General features: G+C 38.6%; 1 protein-coding gene and 1 long non-coding RNA gene across 6 annotated transcripts in view; one reads left to right on the top strand and one right to left on the bottom strand.

Moving 5' to 3' along the window:
• The window catches only part of LOC308187527, a 175,008-nt gene extending 150,699 nt beyond the window's left edge, over window positions 1-24,309 (bottom strand). The window contains exons 1-2 of the long non-coding RNA XR_013944763.1: window positions 24,028-24,309; window positions 2,975-3,056 (exon numbers count right to left, since the gene is read on the bottom strand). This is a non-coding gene — a long non-coding RNA (uncharacterized lncRNA). The remainder of the gene's footprint in view (window positions 1-2,974; window positions 3,057-24,027) is intronic.
• PLEKHG7 (pleckstrin homology and RhoGEF domain containing G7) overlaps window positions 14,861-25,851 on the top strand; it is a 37,007-nt gene continuing 26,016 nt past the window's right edge. Inside the window, exons 1-4 of one of the 5 annotated variants that reach the window (XM_080575566.1) lie at window positions 14,861-15,657; window positions 17,261-17,992; window positions 19,134-19,156; window positions 24,337-24,464. In XM_080575566.1, the coding sequence (XP_080431692.1) occupies window positions 17,288-17,992; window positions 19,134-19,156; window positions 24,337-24,464 (856 nt within the window). In that variant the 5' untranslated portion in view covers window positions 14,861-15,657; window positions 17,261-17,287. Of the gene's footprint in view, window positions 15,658-17,260; window positions 17,993-18,022; window positions 18,929-19,133; window positions 19,157-24,336; window positions 24,465-25,851 lie in introns of those variants that run through there. The other 4 variants (XM_080575564.1, XM_080575562.1, XM_080575563.1 and 1 more) reach the window with 4 other exon arrangements.

Raw genomic sequence — 25,851 nt, 5'->3', positions numbered from 1 at the left:
TACATCAGTCCTTTTGTTCAACCAACTTCTTATTCCAAGCACCCAGAATACCTCGCAGGTAGGCAGACTGTGTATACACTGGTAATATTACACTGTCAGCAGCTGGAAGACAGGAAGAATTGTGCCAGTGAAAGCTTCCACCCAAATTTCAGTAAGGTACTTCTACACTGCTCTGGGAAGTCGTGCCCAGCTGTTCATTCACATTAGCTTACACTGAAATCAGTTGGATGAAGGAAAAGTCTGGCTGTGGTACCATATGCAGGGAATGATGGTAAACGATATATTATGTTTGACAAAGCGTCTGGTGAGAAGTCACTGGGTAATGGATTAAGCTGTGCATTTTTTTGTTGTTTGCACAGAACTACCACATCGGAGGAAGAGAAAGGTGATAGTCTTTCTTTACATACCCCTGTAAGACTGCTACTCTATCTATTGAATTCTCTCTATCAAAGACAGTCTGAAAATAAGGAAATTCAGAAAAGAAGAGAGAATGACTACAAGGCTGAAGGGTGGATTTTTCTGCAACCACATGCTTCAGGGCATGGATGATGACCACAGATACTGCTCCTACATGTCCCTGGTAGGGACTTTTCACAGGAAAACTGTGACTTACACCAGTATGCATTAGGGGAGCTCCTTCCCTGTTCCAGATTTCACAACTAGAACTTCTCATTCTGGTCAGGTGAAAGTAGAAAGGATTTTCAGGAAGTTGCAGGTGAGAGATTCAGCTCAGTGAACCTTCTGCAGCCTGCCAAAATCAAACTGGCATAGAGGGAAGTAGCTTTGACTGATGCAAGAACAGATACAGAGACCTGTGTCAAGTGTGAACATCATGTGGAAATCTCATGTGTGGTCTCAGCTGGAGGCCACCTCCGAAGCCTCAGCTGCTGGTCTCTGAGGCAAGATCTCATTGTTGCGTGTCAGGTTAACTTCTGACTTCGATTTTCTAGGAAAAGCAACACATTAACTTGCAATCTGCAGAGACCTTTTCATACTCCTTCATGTTAATTTTAAGATTATATCCCAGATTTCACCTAGAAATCGCCTTACAGGCGAGGTGACAGAGTTTTAACTTTTATTTTATTGGACTTTGATTACTCTTAGTCATCATTTGAATACCTTCCTATCCTCTTATTTCACATTCACCAATTTGCCACTGGTTACTGACAAATCTATAATGAACACAGAACATATGCATAGGTTTGTATCTGTATGGGGCCATTCTATCTGATAGATTCTGTCTGAGGGACTTCAGACATCCATGTAATCAGCCTGTGAGTTAATGCACACAAAGCAGCAGTAGCAGCACAAATTACACAGCCAGACCAAACTGTGGCATTTCATGACGTTTAGTGGTTAACTCTGTAAACGTACTCTTGAGTTAATGTCAACTTTTGTATTTGATTCCACTTGGATTTGTTGTTTGTTTGTACTTTTCCTTTGAGGATAACATTTCAAAAGGCTAATCCCTACTGCTTAGAAGCTATGCTATTTAGACAATAATTACAGAGCAACCATGCAAAAGTCATTGGTGTTTGACTAGATGCTAGTCCAATCCTATCATTTTATTCCACTTCATGGAACCAAGCTGCCTTAAAAGTAACATATAATTGAATTTTGAATACTATCTTTCATTACTGTGGACTCCCATAATTTTTTTTTTTAAATTATGTCCTATCTAGTTTGTAATTGTTTTAGAGTTCAGGGAGTTTGGTTTATACTATGCAAGCGCACGATACTTCTTTCAAAATAGCAACTAATTTTTTTCTAATAGCATGCTTTCCAAATGTTCATATTTTAGTCAATTAAAACCTGATTTTCTTTGCAAAAGCATAATGTCCTGCAGTCCAAGGGGGACAATTACCATACCAGTTCCAATATAAATTTTTAGATTTTGTTCTGCTTAAAAATAATATACCTTTTCAGTTGTAAATATGTGGGTTGGTTTGGGTTTTTTTTTGGTTGGTTGGTTGTTTTTTTTACTCCATCCAATATCACTAGCTGAGGCAATATTTCTAAACCTTTCAGAAGCAACTGCCTTTTCACAAAAAAAACTCCAGTGGGTATTAGATGGTAGAAAGTTTAGCTCTGTGCTCAGGTCTCTAAAAGTGAGAGGGTATTGATTTAAAAAAAAAAAAAAAAAAAAAAAAGAAACTTATAAATGCATAAATCTCATGCTGGTTTGCATTTTTATATCGCTGACTGACAGAATAATGCCGGCTTTTTTCTTGCACACACCTAAATTCCTCAAGGATAAATACACCTATGAGCCAAGGTAAAAATAAGACACTGTCTTTCTTTACACGTGGATGATTTATAACATACTGAACATTGCTTCTTTCTAATATCTCAGAATTTGGGTCCTGGTGCAAATTGCCCTCTTTTTCCCATATGTTGGTTTCCTGCTCTAAAAACTGTACACTAACAAAACAAGTACAGATAAACAGGACTTGGGAACATTTCCAGAAGTCCTGGAAAATGCATGGGAATGGGGAAAAAGGACTGTGAATGTCATTACCCCCGAAACATCAGTGATTTAGCTATGGAATATATATATATATATACGTCCACTAGGCTGTTTACTATAACGGAACTTGGGTTTGGGTGCAGGGTTTTTTCATGTTTTTATTATTATGATAGCTTGGGGAGCTAAATACGCTTTGGACCCCTTCCTGGCTATTCAATGATCTCTAGCCATTGGTTTTGCTTGGGCAAGAATTAATACCACTGTCCATTCAGGCTACGAATGAAGTCTAAAATTCATGGTCATCATCCTAAAAAGCCTCAGTTTAAGCCAAAGCATGACAACTTTCTGTTTCCTGGCAATGCAAGCTGAGTTAATGAGTGAGCAAGAAGTTAGCTCAAAGCATAGTCTTATTTGTTTAGGATAAATGCATCAAAGAAAAAAGATATCGTAAAACTGTAAACTCTGTATGAAAGCCAAGTTAGCAAAATAAAAGTAATGTCTACATACCAAGCAGCTACATGGCTCAGAAAACTTTTTCCTGCTGTAGGGTAGACTTTATGGATTATTCCCCAAACAAACTGTAGTCTTTCTGTAATCAATGGAGAGAGAGGGACATCCTCAAGGCACATCACTATGACATAAGTAGTATATGCAACAGACTTGGAAAAATAAATTTATTAAAATAAAAATTTTAACTCTTCTTTAACTGTGGAGCTATAGCTAGCTTCTTCATTACTTATATTGCATAATATTCAGTTTTATGAGACACTGCTGATAAATTTTAAACATGAAGTCAGTGGAAACAGTGAGCCATAACTTGAAAAGTATATACAGTGACAGAGCTAATTAGGACCACTGAATACAGGTTGATTACTGAAAGTGACACTCATATTACAATGTTAACAACATATTTCTGGCCAGAAAATTTCCCAAGTTTTCACAGTATGTATCCTTAGATACACAAAAATATACATACAGAGAAAACTTGTACAGTCATGTATGTGGGTATTGCTAGGTTAGGTTTTACCTCCAGAGCACTGACAAATCTTCAGTGTCATGCATATATGAAAGAGTTACATCCTGTAGACTAGTGCCTCTTGTGATTATTTGGCTCCGATGTTAATTCACCTGCATGCTTTATAAACTCACTGCTGTAATTACCTATATAGTCAAGCAATAGGAAATGAAGAAAAGGCTTGAGAGCCAATAAATACAAGTAAGAAGGAAAGAAAAAGAAAAAAAGATTTTAACTGGACAGTAATACCTTCATCCACTGTAGTCAAAGCTACCATTTTCAGTAGACTGAATTTCACTGTGACGTTTTTGAAAAGAAGGTTTCAGACAGCATATCTACATATTACTCCATGATATATTTTATTCTAAAGTGCAGTTATTTTGATTGTGTGCTTTAGCCACTCCTTTCTCACAAGGAGTTGTCTCCCTCTGCTTTCTTCATGAGAAGAGAAAGAATTGTTCTTATTTTGGGCCTCATGCTTTTTCCCCTTGAGTAGCTTTTCCATTATTTTTTTCATTAACATATATTTTTCGTATATTCACCAACACATGCATAGTCTCTGCACAGATTCTTTGAGTGAGTCAAGATATTTACCAGGTGTCATGGGAACAGTTGAATTGTCCATATCACAAGGCAGAATGAGTAATATGCATATGAGGAATGAAAAATATGTAATATTCCTTGATCAAAGTCAATTATTTCAATATTTAGTGAGGGCTTGAACCAGATGACTTCCAAGTGTTTCATTTAACTTAAATTATTCTTTGACTCTAAAAGTTTACAACGTTCCATCATTCCTCAAACAGAGTAATAGTTTTGGTACAAGAAAATTCATTTGTTTACAAAAGAAGCTACTCTCTTAGTGATAACTTCTTCCAGCCCTCTTAAAAGTTGACGGATATTATGTGGAGGAGGACTGATGTCTGTACAGGGATGTACAGATCATGAGGCTCATCCAGATTATGAAGACGGCTCAGTGCAGACTCAAGCAGTCAGACCAAGAAAATTCCAATCTAAACTACTGACTACACCATGCATTAGAAGTTCTACTACTGCTCTGAGAAATGCTCTAAACCAGGAGAGAGGACTGACATGTGAGATGTTCCAACACTGTGTCCACATCAAAGCTATGACCCACAATCAACATAACCTAAATAGTAATACATGAGTGCTGCTATGGACTACTCATCCTGAGATCTGGCTGTGCTTCAGGTGCCACTATGGAACAGTGGGATCTCTGGAAGTGTGATGTTTTCTCCCATTTGTGATCTAATTCTATATATGATCTTTCCCATATATGATCATGTCTTTTTTCTTTCTAGCATACATGTCTTCTGGCTTGTTGTACCTGTATAGGTTCATAAAGCTGGATGTATTCCTCTGGTTTTAATCCTAAATAAACAGAACTTAATATTATTCTCCTCTTTAGGTTAAAAACAGTTTTTCTTTGATTTCATTGGCTTTCAAAAATTCCACCTGGCTTACAAGCATAATATCTTTTCACTGATTTTAAATAAATATAATGGTTTTAATGCAGTGGACTATCTAAATGACTTAACGTAAAATGTACTTAGACTAGTAGTTAGGCATTTTAATAATACGGCATTTTATTTATTATCATTTCCTATCAGTTCATATCAGTTGTTATTACAACTGATTGTTTTGGCAGTTTAAATAGATTTGTTTTTTTCTTTTACAGAGATGAACATGGTGCTGGCATGCTGCAGATGGCATCATCTGCCGACTGGAAAATTTATTCATGAGATGATCTAGAACTGAACTGTGCTTCAAACAGCTTTCAGATACAATTAGATAATTATTGAGTCTATTTTATGGAGATAATTTTGAGAGCTACTTAGGTAATACTTAAAGAAAGCTAAAGGGCTACTTAAAAAAAAATATCCTATTTAAGAAAATGTAAATAAAATATAGATTAAGTTATTAAAGACTTGCCACATTTTTTAATTGAAACACTTCTTAGTTTCTGCAGAAGAAAGGTTTTCTATGGAAGGAAAATTTCACAATAATCATTTTCAGCTATTATTCAGATTTCTTCAGAAAATTCTTCAGGGATTTCTTCAGAAATGACACACTCATGAGATATTTGTTTCCTATATTGAAGTGTTCCTCATAACAGAGAAATAAAGAGTTATACAGGAAGAACTGTTTAACAAGACAGACTGTTTAACAATGCAGAAATATTTTGTGAAAATAATACTCATGTATCCCGTGTTTTTTTTAGTGACTGCTTCTGGTTTCTGAAAACTTAAGGCACTTAAAGATATTTCACAGAATTTGAAATTTCAGTCCTAAACATTAAAAAAAAACAACTTTTACCCAAAATTTTTATCAGCTCACTTTATGTGTTAAAAGCTAACATAATGAAAGAGCAAAGTATGAAATAAATATGGTAGAACCATATAGAACACGTTTGAACTAAATATGGTAGAACCAAAAGCTAAAGGACGCAGTGATCTGAAGACACAGCCATAGGAAATTCTAGTGACTGATATGTTCACAGTAATTCGAGCTAGGGAGCCTCCAGCCTGGCAGCTCCACAGACCCAGGATCATTCTCCCACAGAAACAGAGCAAAAGGTCTGTACTCTTTCAGATCATACAAATCCAACCAATGTGTGGTGCTGCATCTCAGGAAAAGCAGACAATACCAGAAGTGAGTCATAAATAATCTCCCATTAGCTCCAGATTCAGTTTTCCAGCCCTGAAACAAAGCAAGGTGCCTTTCAGAGGCAAGGACTGATGGGGTCCCAGGAGGTCTTATTTAGCAAATGGGTGGAGTGAACACCAACTGGAACATATAGAAGTTATGTTACACTGGAAAGTTTCATTCTAGGCATTATTTTCAACCGAAAATGTCAGGGCTTACTGATTTTAATGGTGACACAACCGCCACCATCATTGAAATAAGGATTACAGCCCTTTCGTATAGTGGAAAGCAATCACTTTTTTATGCAAGGGATGTGAAACTAGCCTATGAAACCACTGGTGACTTGACAGTATTCCAGTGAAATAACTCAGTAACCACCCTATTAATTTATCTGAATATTTCAAATTTTCAAATTGAAAAATCTTATTCTTTTTTTTTTCAATAAAAAATCTATATTCAGCAAGCTTGCCACTTTACACTTACCAATAAATAGTTCTGCTTTTTCTCTGTTTTGAACTTATATACAAAACTCCAACTCAAAATAAAGATAACCTTTCTTAGTATTACAGTTTTCTGCTTGAGGTATTATTCTTCTGAAAAATAACAACTTACATATTAAGGGTAAATATTTTGTAAGTATGGTTATCAACTGAGTTCTATTTACTTTTTTGATAATTAATTGTAAGCTTGTTTATTGACAGCACTCATTATTTTTTATAAAACATTTTGTCTTCAGCACTGCCCAATATCTACCATCAGGGAACATACCCATCTGTATCTGCATTGTTTTTTTGCTGATCTCTTTGGACTTTTTCACCAAGTAGTTTTTTCTCAACCTGAGTCCACCTGGCAAACTCTGACTTTCACTAAAGGGTTGTGGAATACATTTTGTAACCATCACAGCTTTTGAAGAAAAGAAAATCCAGGGCAAAAGTAAACTCACTTGATGCACTTACTCTGTTCTTTTCCCATTTAGGAAATTATACTCTGAAATATTTCATTCTTTCTGCAAGGGAAGAGAATAGAATTGCAGCTGTACTAATCTTTACATTGTGACTATATTAATCCATCTATTAGATTAACATGTGTGTGAGGGGGTGGGTGCAATTCTGGTCTAAGCAATACTGCTAAAATTCCACATCTTATTCCTAAGACGGATGTATAAGTCACTTAAATGTGTTGATTACCAAAACAGCTGACATCAAGTCCATGGAAATTGCTATTCATAGTAGTCTGTAGCTGTACCTATATGTTATCATAGTGTGCTATCAGTAATCTAAAATACAGAAATGCATATGAATATCCTATTGAAACAATGAATCTGTGTCTTTTTCCATTATAGTGGAAAATCAATAACTGTTTCTAACATATCAAAAACACAGCAACAAGGAAAAGACTTCCAGCTCTAGGGAAATTGTTGCCTTTTTCTGATTCTCTCAGATGGTCAGTAGAACCTCTGGATTTGTTCTGGAGGACACGTGGATGCAGATCAGAGATTTTTAGAGGTGGTCACACAATAATACTTTTATGTTGTATATGAACAAGGCTCTTTTAATAGGTTAGTCAAAGGGTGTTTTGCTTTATGTTGAGGATGAATGTAACAAAAAGCTGCCTTCTTTCGCCTGTCTTTGATCTTGCAGTCACTGGAGAACTAATAGCTGCCTACTGACTGTCAACTCCAAAATAACTCTAAAGTCGGTTGTACCGTAATAAATTCCAAGGTGCTTTTAGGTGGCTAAAGAGGATGGTAAGAAAATTGCCAGGTGGCAGAAAGACAAAATATCACAACTATTCTACATTTACCTATGTTTTCATTATAACAAATACCATCCCAATTCTATTCCATTATCTTGTCTCCTTAAATTAAACCTAAAAGAAATAGGCCATATGACTGGATGTAGTCTTGGTAATTCACAGGTGAAATATCTTATGAATTTTATGAGTTTATAGTGGAGATGAATTTTCTCTCATCTCCATGAACATCCATCAGGAGCAGTGATCTACACTTCCATCATTGAAAAAAAAATGCCAATAACAAATTAAATTTATTTAAAATTCAAAGCAATGGTTCACAGTTTTGGGGATGGTAAGCCAAAATTGTACTTAGATAACACCACATATGGTTGAGTCAGACAAATAAACATGACAAATTCTCAGCCAGGATAGCACAAGATAATCACAGTGATTTTGCTGAACCGAACTGACTACATCACTTGAAAAACTTACAAGAGTTCAATGCTCAGTGCTGGTTTTGTACTTTATACTTTCTAACATAAAATCACATTCCACATTCATTTCTTTGATAACATGTGAACATCACCTTTTAATGTTTCAAATGCCACTATTAAAAAAGAATAATCCATCATCTGTATATCCAAACAGCAGACTGATATGTCCTACAGAATCAAAAAGTTGTGAAGAGGATGAGTTAACATTGTGTCCAACTAATAGCAGAGCAACATCTGGCAACCACCTAGGGGAGAGCAGCCAAAGTCCTCTTTACCTTGCCCTTCGATTGTGCTGGTACATTCTTCTGACAGAAAATAGGTGTATATATTGAATTTCTATAATAAATTTGAATTAGCTTCATGAGAATAGATACGAGTTTTTAGCTTTACAGAATGTGTTGTTTTATTGTTGTTAGTTCTACAGTAATCTCCCCTCACAGCACATTAGGTCCTAAAAAGCATACAAAGAATGGGAAAATATCTGTAGATATTTGATTGGAATCCTGTCATTTTCATTACTATGATTATCATGTGGAAAGCCACTGATGAGTGAACAGAAACAGATGTCACTCTTTACAGTATGTCTCGTCTTGGCAGGACTACTGTATCCAGTAAAGCCAGCTATCTGGATAAACCGTTGCCAAAGTATAACAGTGCTGTGGGTTGGAGGTGGGGGGTGTTTCAAAACTTTTCTCTACAGTATTACATTTCCTGGTGGTATGCCAAAGACGGCTGCCCAGCAAAATAAAAATAAAAATCCATAAGGCTAGAATAAAAGCCAGTTAATGGATTGTTAATGGAAAGTTATGATTTTCACCTACAAATTTATCCTGTGATTTATCCCATAGCTGGCCAATCAATACCTGTTACAATAAGAGCCTTGTATAGAGCTTGTGGTGATAAGAGCGCTGAGTTCTTCTGATTCAGTGTTACTCTTCTGCCTATAGCTTTTACATTAAGATGCAGAAAAGATAGCTATGAGAGTCACTGGGAGAAAATGTCTGTAACTTTCAATTTTATGACAGCTGTCCTGGGAACCACATTAAAGCAAAAGAATCAGTCTCATTTATCAACACTCAAGCATACAGATTTCAGCTCTGTACTCCTGACTGATGATTTGCCAAGCGACTCCTTTCTCCGTTTCGATGCTGCTTTGCCTTCAGCCAGAAAACTACAGAAAACTACTACTATTCATTCCAACTTTATTCCTGCAACAACGTGAACCTGTTCAACTCACAGCTGGCCAATTTGTCCAGAAGTTTACTCCAAGGGATGGTATCAAAGGCCTTACAAAAATCCAGAAAGGTTGCATTCACCACTGCCTTCTTTTCATCCACTTGGTGGGTGACCTTATTGTAGAAAGAGATCAAATTACTAAGACAGGACTTTCTCTTCACAGGAACCCATGTTGACTACGCCTGATAATAGCTTTGTTCCTTAAGTGCCTTTCAATAGCACTCAGAATAATCTTTTACATAACTTTTCCTGATACTGAGATTAGACTAGCAGGTCTGTGGTCTCCTGGATCTTCTTTCATGCCCTTCTTTTAGATCAGTATAACACTGGCTAGCTTCCAGTCAGCAGGGACCTCCCCACACTCGCAAGACCTTCAGTAAATTGTTGAGTGTTATCCAGCTATAACATCTGCTAACTCCTTCAGCAATCTGGGGCAAATCTAATCAGGCCCCGTGCACTTCACAGAATCACACAATGGTTAAGGTTGGTAGGGACCTCTGGAGGTCATCGGGTCCAGCCCCAAGGGACACCTAGAGCAGGTTGTTCAGGACCATGTCCAGACAGCTTTTGAAGATCTCCAAGGAAGAAGACTTCACAGCCTCTCTGGGCAACCTGTTCCAGCGTTCTGTCACTCTCACAATAAATAAGTTTTTCCTGATGTTCAGACAGAATCTCCTGCGTTCCAGTTTGTGCCCACTGCCTCTTGTCCTGTCACTGGGCACTGAAAGAACCATGGCTGCATCCTCTTTTCACCCTCCCTTCAGGTATTTATAGACACTGATGAGATCCCCCCAAGCCTTCTTTTCTCCAGTCTGAACACCCCCAGCTCTCAGCCTCTCCTCATAGGAGAGAGGTGCTCCAGTCCCTTGGTCATCTTAGTGGTCCTCTATTGGACTCTCTCCAGTACATCCATGTCTCTCTTGTACTTGGGGGGGGGGGGGGGGGGGGGGGTGGAGAGCAGAACTGGTCACAGTAGACTCCAGGTGCAGCCTCACCTGAGTAGAGGGGGGAAGGATCACCTCTCTTGACCTGCTGGTGATACTTTGCCTAATGCAGCCACGAATACCATTGACCTTCTTAGTAGCAAAGGCACATTGCTGACTCCTATTCAATTTGGTGTCCACCAGGACTCCTAGGTCCTTTTCTGCAGACCTGCTTTCCAGCTGGGTGACCCCAGCATGTACTGGTACCTGGAATTATTCCTCCCCAGGGGCAGGACGCTGCACTTCTCCTTGTTGAACTTCATGAGTTTCTTGTCAGCCTACTTCTCGAGCCTCTCAAGTTCCCTTTGGATGGCTGCATGACCCTCTGGTGAGTAAACCACTCCTCCCAGTTCCTTCTCTTAATGCAACATTTCAGAGCTTATGAACATTCAACAGATAGAGCTGGCCCCTTAAAACTTCGGTGGCCACAAGTGGAAAGTCACTGCTCCACCAGTCACGGTCCACCAAATCAGAGGACTGGGCAGCCCAAGGTCTACCAATAATATTAAAAACTAATAACCACGTAAAAAATAAAATAATAGTATCATCTTCTTGGGACCCTAGAACAGATGCCTAACACAGGTCAGATGAATTATCCCATGAAGCACATTGTGTATATAATAGGCATTACCACTGCCACGAGAATGGCTGCTTTAGATGCATGCCTGTCTAAACATAGATGAGATTAATTACTCTTCCAAATAACTTGGTGTGAAATCGAAGAAAGCAGGCCAAAAGCTCTCTGATCTGCCAGGTGAGATTCAGACCTGATCCTTTGGCCATTGTCTTCTACCTCTGTTTCGGTATTCTAATTTGCATGATATGATGAGTTTTTAGATTAGGTGCTGAGAGATGAAAACCAGGCAGAGTATCTGACAGGAAAGGCAATTACTTAGATTGCTAAGAGCTATTAATGCTGTGATTGAACAACTAAAGTTCAAGCTGATGCCCAAGGCGTTCATAAAGAAACTCTCAGGAGAGAAAAGGAAACATAAAAGGGAGTATAAATAAAGCTGGCTAAAGACTTCTTAAAAACTGTAGATTTGTTGAATTATATGGTTTGGAAGTAACTCATATTATGTGTAATTTTATTCAATAAATGCTTTCTTCTCAATATACTCTTAAGAAGAAACTCTTCAAATGGAAAGACTCTTTTGACTCTTGAAGTGACCTGTCTCTAAGGTCAAAAGCCTTACCCACCTGAAACAATGCTTCACTAGGCCCAGATCAAAATTAGGTAGAGTGAAATTTTGCTAAGACAGTCAAGTCATTTCTGTTTTACTTCAGCCCAAAACAAAGCTGTTCCTTCATTATTTGTTTACATATCATTAGCCTAATACAAATTTCTAGAGATGATTTCAAATCAAATAAAATGTTTCCTACAGAAAAGTGTTTAAGAAATTAACTATTCTGTGTCTCCCTCTGACTTTTATCCCTTTGGGCTATTAGTTATATTGTGGGTGTTACTTATTTCTGAATTTCTATTTCAGAAGACAAAGAAGCTTTACTCCATTCGCTATTGGATACGCAGAAAAATTACCATTTAAGTTCCATATGGGTTCATTCTAAGAACAGAAAAGGCCTCTGCTTTTCATGGTATTTTAGAGAGCTTTTTTATGAATAATGTTTTTTATCTTTTGCTTCGTTTATTTTTTTATATGAATCGTATTTTCTTTTACTCCAAAGAAAGGTAAATAATAAATGCTTTATACAGAAATCATTGTGTATCAGTAGGAAGGTGTTGCCTCTCTTGTTAACTTCTCTAGAAGTATTACTGTCCACTGTCAGTATTCGTATTATAAAGGCAGAACTGGCAATGCATGTTAAATTGGTCCAGTACTTGCTCTCATGATTAAGTTCCCATTTGCTCTGTCAAATTTTAACCATTTGGCAGAGATTTCATATAATGGGTGTTTGCCATTAACTAAAGATTTTGAAACTTCTCAGGCATCATATTTTTTATTTTTTTTAGAGAAAATCTAGAGAAACAAAATGTTTATACCATAACAAAGTGGAAATTTCTTCTTTTATAAGTTTGGTTTTGGTTTAACCATTTGGAATTTTGCTGGAAAACAGGTTTCTTTGGTTTGTTTGTTTGTTTTTATGGATTTCATACTGGTCCAATGAAAGTCTGTCAAATTCTGGCTAAGGTAAAGCCTTGGAAAAATGGTGAACCCTGCACCTCTTGCTAAATTTCTAAAGGATTCTGTCCACACTTACGGAGATGTTCATCTGAATTTTCTTGTTCTGTACCTGCAGCTCAGAGAAAAGCCACAACTTTCCTCTCTAACTGAGAAAAGTAAGTTTCTTTTCTTTTGTCTTTAATAGAGATGGGAGAATGCTGTAGGAATTTAGAAGACCAATATTTTTATTGCAAACCTAAGTGCCAAGAAATGAGAAAGTACCAGAGCATAAATCCCCTTTAGTAGCTTTTTAGGCCTCCTTGGGGAAGAAATGGGAGGGGGTTCCAGTTCAGATGACAAAGTGTTGGTTACACCAGCTGCACAGTACCTGCATGCAGTACATTGGATGGGACCCTTCTTCAGGGTACAGGATGTCCTAGCTCTGGGAATGAATCAGCACTAAGGCACGTAGGAGACTGCTGTCTTTGGACCACTGTTCTTTATTTGTTCAAAAACTGAGAAGTGAAGGTGCTGGATGCTGGTGCTCATAGGGAGAGAAATGGGAGTTCTCATGTGAACATTTACCTAGAGAAGTGAATTCTGTCTTTCCATCTATTTCATGGTTTCTTGGTGGTACTGCCTAAACTGAACTTTTCACAAGGGGTCACTAAATGCAGTTTCCTTATTATCTGGGTCCTTGACTTCAGACCTGAAGTCTCAAGGAGTCCCAAGGGAGCTGAGTACTTACAGCTGCAGCTGAGGTCAATAGCATCTGTGCTCTGAGCCTGTTATGAGTTATTCAGAACTAAATATATTGAAAGTCGGATCTCAGATGTTTTGAGTTGGACAGCAAGAATGAGTTATTTTTTCCCAGTGACTTTCAATCAGCGCGACTACATCTACACTGCGTTCTGCTGAAACCACAACTGCTTTCTCCTCACAGAAACGTTCTCAGAAGAGTCTCACTGACAGACCAGAGGATAAGACTCCAAGTGTGTTCTAAAGTTTTAACCCCTCATTAGGATGTCCACACACACAGCATAGACTATGTGACCTTAGGACCAACTCTACTTGGCTTGCACTACAACTCCCAGCGCTGACTTGAATTCTCACTGAATTGGTAATCTATCATGCTTGGTCTGTTCCTTCAAGAGTGCAACAGACCACGGAGAACACACAGCCTGATTTTTAAGACCAGGTCTTACTGCAAAGCTGCCACAGCCCACAGGGCTACTGCTAGAATCACAAAAACATGCCGTTTGCTTCTCTCACTTTGGAAGGGCTTTGAAGCACCTATAAACATGTCTTATGAATTCAGAAACATGCATCTATTCAAGGGACTAAAAGCAAAGCTGGGAGCAGTGCTCAGAGAGTATAATGGCTAGGTGAGTATGTTCAGCATACACCAAATTCTGGAAGTCATTTGAAAGAAAATATAGGAAGAAGAGTGGGGCACAGAAAGCTTTTTATCTCCATGTAGAGAACATGCAGGTTTTTGAGGACAAATGGCCAAAGGTTCTGCCCTTTTTACCATAGTGATCTTATGACAAAGCCATCATACCACATTTCACACATTTCTGTGGACTAAAGTCCATCTCTAACTCAAACCCAAATTCTAGCCTCTGCTTTGGCCCTCTCACTATGCAGTCCATCAGCCAGCACAGTGTTTCCTAAGCAATTCAAACGAATACTCCTCCGTTTAGCTCTGTCTTAATTCTGTCCCTGACAGTAGCAAAATACATATATATATATATATATCTGTAAAAACTCTTTGATGTTCTGTGAACTATTAGAAAGCAAGAGGTTAACCCTCTTCTACCAAGGAAGATGTTGAGAGGTGAGAAAACTAAACATGATGTTGAAAAAGGAACATTTGCAATACTTACTTTTCATTGTATCCCTTTCCAGCACCAGTCCATAATTTAGGCTTGTCATTTTCCTGAAACAGGCACAGTTTCCTAGGTACCAAATTGACTACTCAGTCCCACCAACAGCCTTCTTTCACACCTAACCATTTCTGTCATCCTCTGAATTGCATGTAGGCAAAATGAAAAGTAATATTTGAATGTTTAGGCATTTGGAACCTGGGGCTAGATTTAGATTTAGGAAGAGGTTTCCATGAGAAGGACTAAGGTCTGGTCTGATAGACCATGTACTGATCTGGGGACTGGTGCTTGCAAAGGGCTACCTAAATACCTTCACATAAGAATGCATGGAAGTAAAATCATAGTATCAGCTTTAAAGTACATTCTGAATATTTCAATTAGGCAGTGGATGAGTCTGCTTATGCACTACACACAACTGTAAAGAGTGCCAGGCACAGGGGATATATGAATTATAGATGTTAAGATGAGTTCCTAAGTACTCCAATGCTAAAATGTGTCTGTGTTCAGAATTACTCAGACAGCACACTTGCTAAAATAAAAATCTGATTGTAAGTAATGTAACCGAGGGATTTATCACCACTATTCCTCCATGAAGGATGAACAATGCATAGTTAGATCCAGCTGAATGAATCAAGACAAGCAAAAAATGTGTCATTGGAGCGGTGGAGGCATTTCATCTGCCCTTTCTGTTTATTATGTACTTGACTGATTTCTCTCTTGCCAAACTTATCAATATGAAAAGTAAAATAAGAATTATATAGGGAATTAAGTTTAATAAAATGTATGGATCATGTTACCATTTGTAAATGGGCATTGATCCTGAAGCCACTTCCGTCTGACCTGATAAACAAATCCCCTAGAAACAAATCTACAAGAAGAAAAACTAGTTCCCTATAACTGCATTCAGTAAGGAGGCTTTAAAAAAGAAAACACTGTCTCTGCTCCTAAGCCTAATATGCAGTTAATCAAGCACTTGTTGGAAATTTGACTTAATTGCACATGAAAAGGACATGACATTCTGGAAGCTGGTAAACCTTCACCTGGCTAGCTTGGTAAGTTTAATCATATACACTGATTTTTCTGCATGTGTGGGGGATATTTCTGCATTATTTACACTGTATTTTCTTTACAAATATTTTGCTGCTGAGACATTTAAGAACAATTCCTTGAGTTTCTACTTTAAAATTAATTTTTTTTTACCTTTGGGATTTTTTTTTGTTTTTGTTTTTTTTGTTAAGTTTAATATGAAACTTCCATGAAAATATGTCTTTAATCTTTTCTATTTCTACAACAGAGTTCTACATAAGTATCTGGAAACTCCATATCTGTCTATAAAATTGTGCAATCTTCTTTCCTTATTATATCTAGATGTAATTGCACTTCACAAAAAAGAAGTCTTAAAAGATCACATAGCAGTAATGTGTTCACAGCAATGGTATGAGATTGTATCTTTACTAAAAATTGGAATATAGTAATCATTACTCATTACTGTAACTCATGATACATATTGAATGTGATTTTATGTCCATTTTAATGAGCATTATCATTAATTAACCTCTGTTTATTAAAGGAGAATGAGCAGATGCTAATGTATTTGTGACTATTCACTACACTTGTGAATGAAGCCATTTCCATCATAAATATATGCTTTTGCTTCCTGTAAGCATTTGAATGACTGTCTTCTACTGGCTGAAGAGTTTGTAGATAACAGTATTTTGAACTGGCAAACTTGATGAAAGCATTTTTTTCTTATCATTTGACAAATCAATCTTAGAGGTCTACAAAGTCACTTAAAATTAATATTCAACATTTGATACTCAATAGCTCAAGGAAAAAGCCAACGTATGTGTGAATAAACTCATTCTAATAAATTAATAAATAACAGTGCCCAACCAAGCCAGCAATCATGAACAGCTTTAAGATTCCTCCTAGCAAAAGAAGCAAATGAATTAAAGAAGCTGAAGAGGTTTAATAATCATCAGTTATAATTTGAAATGTCAGTCCAGTTTTAGAGAGACTAGTCATCAAAATACCTTAAAATAGCTTCATGAGTCATAGAACATATTTACTCATCAATCAAAAGATAATTTTCTTTGATAAATTGTTTTCTTCATTAGTTGATTACATATACATAATGTTTACTACAAAATACTTTTCCTGATGAAAAGAAAAGAATAATTGGACTCACCTTACATAAATGATAAATTGTATTTGCTTAATCTTTCAGCAAGTAATTAGTATTTGTATGTAAACCGTCTAGCAACCAGTAGGAGTCCTGAGAGTTAGCAACTTCATTTTTATCCCGTGTACAGCAGTGTTACAGCCTCATTTAGGGGGAGTAGCAACAGGAAATTAGGTGGCTGCAGCACCAGATGAGCACAGTTCCTAAATACACAGCTAGTCTTTACAATTTAATTAGTTCTGCTGACTGATGCTGACACTGCTTGCACACTCACAGTTCACTGAAATACAGTCCTGAAGCTGTTGAAACCTGCATTTAAGCAGGACTCAAATTGCAGGCAATAGTTTCTGTACTTGTCCACATATCTATGTTATTTTGTTTAGACTTGTTCAATTTATATATTCTCTCATTAAAAAAAAAATACAGCAAGTTTCTAAAAACCTTTTCTGATCATTTTTCCTTGGTGCACACAGCTATAAATCCTCACGCTACAAATAAAGATGCAACAACAAAGTTCCGATTATTCTCCAGACTTAGTTAAAGGAACCTGCATCAATATGGAACTTCTAAAAAGTGAAAAGGAGCTTCGTAAAGAAAATACTGTTTTGTGTAGCAGCAGTCCAGAAGATGTCTTCAGTCCCTGTGAAACACAACCAGTATCAGCTTGTATGGACACCACTATGCCTACAGGTGACTACACTCGAAGAGGTGGGTATACTGAGTCTTCACTTCTCCTGAAGCTTCCCACAGAGGAGTGCACTGGGAGCCATCATACACCTTTCCAGTTTGACCGGCATGCTCTGGCCAGAATTTCCACTTCTCCAACTTTAAGGCGTCTACGGATGGCCTCTGCCTCACAAGCATCAACATTTCAGGACTCCTCTAACACAGCTCAGCTAGGGAATCAAAAGGAATACACCAGCTCTCTCCACCACATTTGTAAAAGTCCACCCCGGTGCATTAAATCTTCCCCACTGTCTTTGCCTTCTTGTGTCCATGCAAAATTATTGTCTTCCAAAGCAAAGTCTGAAACAACCGTAGTAGATCCAGAGTCTGCCAGCCCCAGATTAAAGTTGTCAAGCCAAAAAGATCCTCTCAGTGATGGCAGTCCCAATGAGATGCTCCAAAACTCTTGGCAAGTCAACTCTGTTACGCTGCCTAGGAGACTTCCCCGCCCCAGCCATATGCCACAGGAGGCTATCCAGGTAAGAGGAATGGGATGATGCGACCTCCTTTGCCGTCTTGCATATTCAGTGTTGAGCCACTATGGCCTAATTCTTAACCTGAACTGCCACCCAGCCCATATTCCATTACTATAACAGACCAACTTCTACACTCATCAGTAAGGGAGATTTTTCTTTCCAAATCAAAAAGAGAGCACGGTTCCAGCCATTAGTGACCACGTTGGCCTAGTCTACTGCTAGTGGCACGGCCACTCCTTCCTACCTCTGTCCATTCACCCTGATGGGCCAGTATAACTGCTTGTGGGGCTAGGAAAGAACAAAACTAAGCAACTTATCCAGGACAGGCTTGAGTTTCAGAAGGTTATATTCTTTCCAGAGTCCTTCAGCAGGGTTCTCCATAAGCCCGGGCAGCTCTGTATTCTGTTTTACTAAATAGCATTATTTACCCTAGCACAACCGAGAATTAAGTCACTCAATACAGTTGAGCCTAATTTGAGGTTTTCTACTACTGAAGCAAACCTTAAGGTTTAAGAAAGGTCCCATTCCCTTTCTTTGCATCCTCTTACCTAGTTCTGCCATTCATTGCCCCCCTCCATTTGTATGCAGCCAAATGTGCAATCTTTTCTGAAAAAAAGAAACTCTGGTGTAGTGAGTACCAGAGTCAGTAAACAAAAAGAAGCAAAAGAGGAGCTAGCCCTCCTCCTTTCCTTGTCAGCTTTTTCTGTTCAGCTTTACCCCATAACAGACCCTGAGGAGAAAAGAAGAGGCACTACACAAGCCAGCTTTGCTGCCAGATTCACTGTCAAAGACCTTGCAACAACTGCACAAGAAGTTATATTGAGACACATCTTGACTCCTTCCTCATGCAAAGCACAGACAGGTTTCACTGAACGTGGATGGTGTCTAATAGGTACTTGTCTCTTTAATAACTGGTCAGTGTTGTTCCACAAACCAAAGGTACTTTCTCCCCATCAAATATTGAAAACATTTTGGATATCAAATGAGTTCTGCTCCTTTCTCCACCATAATGGAAATAATTAGCCAGTGTCTCGGTGTATGTGGTATATTTTTCTTAATGAATCAGTACTTCTTTTTTTCACAACATTAGATTACTTGCTTGCTTTCTGACCAAGTAACAAGGATATCTTACTTTTTTTTTCAGAAGAGTGGACTGCCTCTACAAAGGTATGCATATATTTGTTTTACCTCATTCTAAGCTTCACTTCTGTATATTTTAATGAATCAACTTCACTAAGACAATCTGAACAATGAGGCATGTATGTGGAATTCTGTTTTAATTTGTAGATTTACTTTGTGATGTGCCTGTCACCAGCTTGTTATACTAAACTTTTTAATGAGATTTTCTTTTGAAGGTGGCCCTCTCCCTGACATATTTAGCTATATTTCACGCAGTATTTCAGCTGGATTGTCAGAGAGCTCTGCACTAGGAACTAACTGCCAAAAGGTCTGGCTGTTTGGATTAGTAGGGTCAAATTTCTGCCTGAAGAATGTGAAACATCTCATAATCTTGAGTGGCATTCTTCAAAACTTTGTGGGAGGGAAAAAGGAGCAAAGAAGCTAGCACAACAGCTGAATATTGTTCTCAGATGTAAGCAAAGCAGATCTAGGACTGCTGCTGATTGTTAATCCTACAAAACACCTCTTCCACTGATGGTGCAGTGTTCACTTTATTGCATGATTCCCTCTCAGATTTTAGGGGGGGCATGCAGGTGAGTTAGGTACGTTAAAAGCATTGATGAGCAAGGCTTGGAGAAGACAGAAGGAGCCTCACAACGAACAGCAGTACATTGGTTTTGTGACTCTACCTCTCTCTTGTGTTTCACTTCTTAAGGCAGCATATATCATTATTTGAGCTGTATCTCCTCTTCTTCCCCATATTTACACATTTTTGAGGTACGAGCTCTTTTATTACTAGCAGTTTGCCAACAGGTTTATGTATCAAGTATGTTTATGTTTGGGACTGGGGGGTGGAGAAGGCTGGAACAGTCCATGAATCAACATGCAACACAGTTCCCTAGACAACGCTTAACAAATATGTGCATGCACCTGAAATAACACGTTCACTGTAGAAGAGGCTTCCTAGATTTTCTGGATTGTTGCAATTTCCAATCCACTCTTTAACCTTTTGAATTTACAGTAGAAAAGGGGAGAAGGAGATGGGTGGCAGGGAGGGGTGAGAGATTTTTGTGTCTACTTGTTAAAAAAAAGTTTATCTGCAACTATTATGGGAACAGCCTGCTCTGATCCCATGCAGAACTATAAAGCATTAACATGGCTCACTGATAGGGTGAAGATTTGCGTGACTAGTAGCAAATCAGGTGAAAATTTGAAGAATACCACTTTCAAATGGCTAAAAACAGGAAAATATGAAACATTTAGTGCACACACCTTCTCTTGATGCCATTTGCCTGGCAGCTTCAGAGGGAATCCAATGTATACCAGCATGTCAGCTAGGATATTGCCTCCGGGCTTCCATCCAGACATTCAAAGAAAAAAATCAAGAAATCACACAGGGAACATTGCAAGCTTTATTCCTTGTATACCAGCAGGAAAGAAAGAGGGGAAAAAAAAAAAAAAAAGGTTTAGATGATGGACTACAACTTTTATTTCTTGTTCTGACCAATGTTTGAATGTGCAGAAATGTAAAACAATAATCCCCATTTCTGCTTTTAACTTTTTTGTCAAGTTGAATTTGATCCGTGGTCTGGGCAAGGACTGTATGCAGCTCCTCCCTTACCCAAACCATTAGTCTAACTTCTTAACAGCTAATCCCTTATTATCATAGCCAGAGAAAACTGCTGAAGTGTCAGATTATTCCCTCTGTCTAGAAGAACTTTGGGACAGCTGGCAACCCTCCTCCAACACTGCCTCATATGTTATCCAGGGTAAAAACATGCTGCTGTCTCTCAGTTTTAATGAACATCTCCCCACCCTCAGGTTGTACTTTCAAAAGCCTTTCTTTAAGCAGCAGCACTCATTTTAAGCAGCCTTCCCTCACACAGCTCTCAGTAATGGCAGTACATTTCTGTTAACATGGCAACATGCTGAACTGATGTTGATTAAAAACAATCAGCCAAAACAAACAAAGAGAAGAACCAGAGGTGCAGCAGAGAGAGAGGTGTATGTGGTGGAGACAGGGTGAGAAACTAAAGTGGAAGGAAATGTTGATTTTAAAAGTCTTAAATTTACTCTGAGCTCATTTTCTCTTTACCCTGATCAGTATATCAGGGACTGGGTGCAAAACTGGATCGATTTCCTACAGACATACTGCTAGAGAAGAGTCTTTTCAGTACCTGCTAAGGCAGCTCATTTTCAGTGAGTTGAGACGGCTGGGCTCAGCCATCTTGAAGTACTCCTCTTCCTCTTTCAGTGTCTCATATACGCATAAGGTGTCTTGCAAACTCTTTAAAGCAGGGAGTCCAAATACCCCTCCTGAGCCATTTGGGTAATAGTGTCATCAACTGACAACTGCTTCAGTACCGTGGCCACCCAAAAATGCTTCTATGTGGTATTCATTTAAATCACAGGCATGTGATTTAAGTATGGGCATTTATATAGATGTCTGTTCTCTGGGACATTTAAAGGTCTTTTTAGGCTAAGATTATGAACATATCGGGACACACACTCTAAAAAGCAGTCATCTGAAACTCTCCATGCCCTAGAAACAACTATACCCAGGGTGTTTATTTTTCCAGACCATGAGCTGCTTCAGCATCTTTAATAATTTTCCATCTTTGTAACATGAACACATGACATTATCTTGTTTCACAAAACAAGTAGATTTAAAGGAGGAATTATTGCACAGATGATATCTCCTCTTGTGATCAAATTCATCCCTAAAGTACAAGCATTCCTTCCACTCAAGCACTTCAGCACCCTGCCCTTAGTAAGAAAATCAAACACAAGCGAATGAAAAAAGGCAAAGCTACAGGGTCAGCAGGCAAGAAAAGATGGTAAAACATTGCATACTGACCCTAACACTGATAAATTGCATCACGCAGCACTTTAGTAGTTTCATTTCTCCAGTAAAAATCAACAAAAGCATTTAATATACCTAATATATCTACAGGCATCAGGCCAGATGATCACAGATACCTGTATCTGTACCTTAACCCATGAAGGATGAGTACATAATTTAGGCATGTAAGTCATTAATCACACCAGACATGTCAGAATGCAAGGGTATATTGTAGATACACATCCAAGTGACCTTAGCATGCTCCCACACACCACAGGCTTGCATTCCTACATTAAGAGCTTGTTTAGACTTATGTGTCTCTGAAGTTGAAGGCCTTTTTTATCTAGGGAAATAACAAGATTTAACTCTGTTACAATGAAACTGTGCCTCTCATTATTCATCTACATAAGTGGTCAACCTCCAAAATATATTATGAAATTGAAGTAGGCAAGATACTTTAAAGATCAGTAATACACTGAATTCACAATAAAATTTTGCCAAGTTGAAATAAATCTCCTAAATTATGCAGTACAGCAGTGACAACTTTTAGGATTATCCTTGTATTACATTGCAGCATCCAGTTTATATAATAATCCAGCTGACCAAGAGATTACATAGTGGAATCACAAGTGGTTTCAGAAGTATCTTAATACAACTGTTTCCAAAACATAAAATTGCACTGGGTAGTACTCAGAGCACCTCATCAGGAAGCAGTCTCCATTGCACTGCTGCAGGCTTGCAGACAACCAAGAAACAGACCCTATCCATAAAAGCTCTCAAACCATGGGCTATGTTTAATTTCATGGGGAAACTCAGAGTTTCACTGCAAATCCCTCAAGATAAATAAAAAGATGTTATGTTCCCCATTCAGAAGGACTATCAGAAAACGAAAAGCTTTTAGAGAAGTCATACACTGCACATTCTGAACTCCTCAACTCTTAGTTTTCAAGCCCTAATATAATTGTTTCAAGTGCTAAAGTCCCAGACCTGGCCCTCCTGACAGCCTGCAGCTGTCAGTTATTGGGAGTAGACCTTTCCTCTACAATGTACAATTTAGTTGGTTTATCTAAGGCAATTGCAAGCAGTGTCACCATCAAATGATAACAAAAAACATAATCTCCCTTTCCTACTATGCAAATAAAATACCAGTTCTCTACCTCAGAAATCACGTGCCAGATGATAAAGTGTTAAGTAGCTATTTGTGCACTTAAGGGGAAGAGGGGAAAAAAAGAGGGGAAAAAGAAAGGAGAAGGAAAGGAGAGGGAAAGGATAGGAGAAAAAAAAAAAAAAAAACAACACGCATGCAAGGTTTCACATCAACTGTTGGAAAAGGGCTAAATATTCCCAGTAAGGTATCTGCCTAGGCAAAGAATATAAAGGAATGATACCTAACTAACTAAAATTACTACATACAATAAATGGAGACTAAAAAAAGAACATTTTTCTATGTGCACACAGACTTCACATCTCCTTCCTCAGCTACTTTGTTACCGACCCTTTGAAATCAGATGCAGTCTGCTTGCATCAGGCAATGGTAGACAGCTGAATAGCAGCTGCAGGCACCAGTCATTCAGCAACCATATGCTAACACCATCAATTAGGTATGGGTGTGAATTATTAGAAAAATTCAAGAAAGTATTTAATATGCACCAATAATTTCTGTATTTGAATGCAAGCAGCCTCTGGCACAAACACACCATTGGATACAAAATGCCTGTGTCATTTCACTTGATGGATCTACATCCCTGACAATGCCCTCCATTAATAACAACAATAGTTGGAAAGAGTTATTTGCTTCAGATCAGCAGGGCTGTTAATTCACATTATATTCAAAATACAACATATCTGAATTAGCAAAAAGAATCTTTAAAGATTTAGAAAGAGAATGACACAAACTAGCTACAAGGTTAAATATAATAAAACAACAACAACAAACACTAAACTGTAAGACTCTACTGTCTTTTCCTGATATCTCCTGAGTTGTACGAAGGTCAAAAGTACTGGCACATGTCAGCTAGAAGCATAGTATGTAACTACTCCTTTGAACTCCAATGCCAAAAATATCCTCAAATCTCACCTTGTTTTTTGTTTAATCTTAGAAGAACACAGGAATTTCTCATATTTAAATTCTCTGAGTACACTTCTTCTGAGGCAGGCCGTGACTACAAACACCTTAATCTCAGCAGCACTGTGCACTTGGAAAGATAACGGGATATCTGCTGTTGATCACTGAAGTTTTCTTCTCATTTTTCCTATAATACCTTATGTCATAGCCACAGTGATTTAGATTTTAGCTCATTTACTCCCACATCAGCAAGGAGCACTTCAGGAATTTCCTCTGCAGCCATGAGAGGAGGGAGATGACACGTGTTGTTGCCTCTTGCAGATCAGCCGAGCGCAGGCGCAGCTCTGTGGTAGTGAGTCTGCCGGGACTCGAGGTGTTCCCTGGAGACCTCCTGGTGTCAGACAGTGCCTTGGACTACCTGCCCCACGCAGCCCTGCTGCTAAATGCAGGTCAGATACAGGGTGGGGTTTGCTCGTCTGAGCCCTGAAAAAGCTGTGACAGGCATGTGTGTACGTGTGGGCTGGGAAGGGAGGGAGGATCGGTGCAGTGATGACACGCGAGACAGCAGAGCCAAAATGGGGGATTCTGTTAAGCAAAACCAAAGCGCCTACAGTGCTCATAAAAATTTCTCTTGATTTATTTTTTTTCTGCATTTTATTGTTGAATGCAAAATGTAAGAGGCAGTTGAGGGAGGCGGGACATATTACGTCCCTCCTCCACAGGAGAATCCAGTGCCCAAGTCAGGATTTCCATCTGCAAGCAGTCGAGTTACAAATGCTTATCTCACAGAATCATTAAGGTTGGAAAAGACCTCCAAGATCATCTGGTCAGACCATCCCCCTACTACCAGTGTCACCCACTAAACCATGTCCCTAAGCACCACGTCCAACCGTTCCTTGAACACCCCCAGGGACGGTGACACCACCACCTCCCTGGGCAACCCCTCCCAATGCCTGGCTGCTCTTTCTGAGAAGAAATGTCTCCTCATTTCCAACCTAAACCTCCCCTGGCGCAACTTAAGGCCATTCCCTCTAGCCCTATCACTGGTTATCTGCGAGAAGAGGCTGACCCCCAGCTCCCCACACCTTTCTTTCAGGTAGTTGCAGAGAGCAATAAGGTCTCCCCTGAGCCTCCTCTTCTCCAGACTAAACAACCCGAGTTCCCTCAGCTGCTCCTCACAGGACTTGTGTTCCAGGGCTTTCACCAGCTTCGTAGCCCTTCTCTGGACACATTCCAGGGCCTTGATGTTTGAGCAGAGGAAAGAGAGAGCCCCATGATACCCTTTCAATTAATGCTCTAATCACAAAGGTAGCAAACCCAACTCATTGCTACATGTTGTTCATTAGACCTTCCAACACGGAAGTGTAGACCTGTGAGCAGTTTCTACAAATCTCTCTTGTGGAATACAGTATAGTGCACAGGTGATTGCCAAAGACTAGAATATGCTGGTGACCAGAGATCAAAATTTTCCACAAAAAAAATAAATAAATGAGGTTTATGAATATAAACTTATTTATTTATTTATTTGTATAAATATTTATTTATAAAAATAAATAACCAGCAGTTTCACAAAAGCAAATAATCCAGCCATATCCAGAAACAATGGCCAAGGCCTTCAAAATTCAAAAGGAGAAGGTTCCAACTGCAATTCCCAGTGACACACAGGCCTGAAGGTAGGTACCATAAATTTAGAAAATCCTTCCATATTTCTTGCTGTACAACCATAGCCATCTCTAGCCTCCCACCAGGGCATTCCTACATCTGGATTCCCCGCCTTCCCTGGGCCTCTCTGAGGACCATGAGTTACAGCCTGCACCACTGTGCTAGCCCCATGAC

This window comes from Anser brachyrhynchus, assembly GCF_964034855.1.
Source record: "Anser brachyrhynchus genome assembly, chromosome: 1".
Taxonomy (NCBI): Eukaryota; Metazoa; Chordata; class Aves; order Anseriformes; family Anatidae; genus Anser; species Anser brachyrhynchus.
Note: the sequence above shows the minus strand (reverse complement) of the source record. Positions and strands in the feature narration are given on the sequence as shown.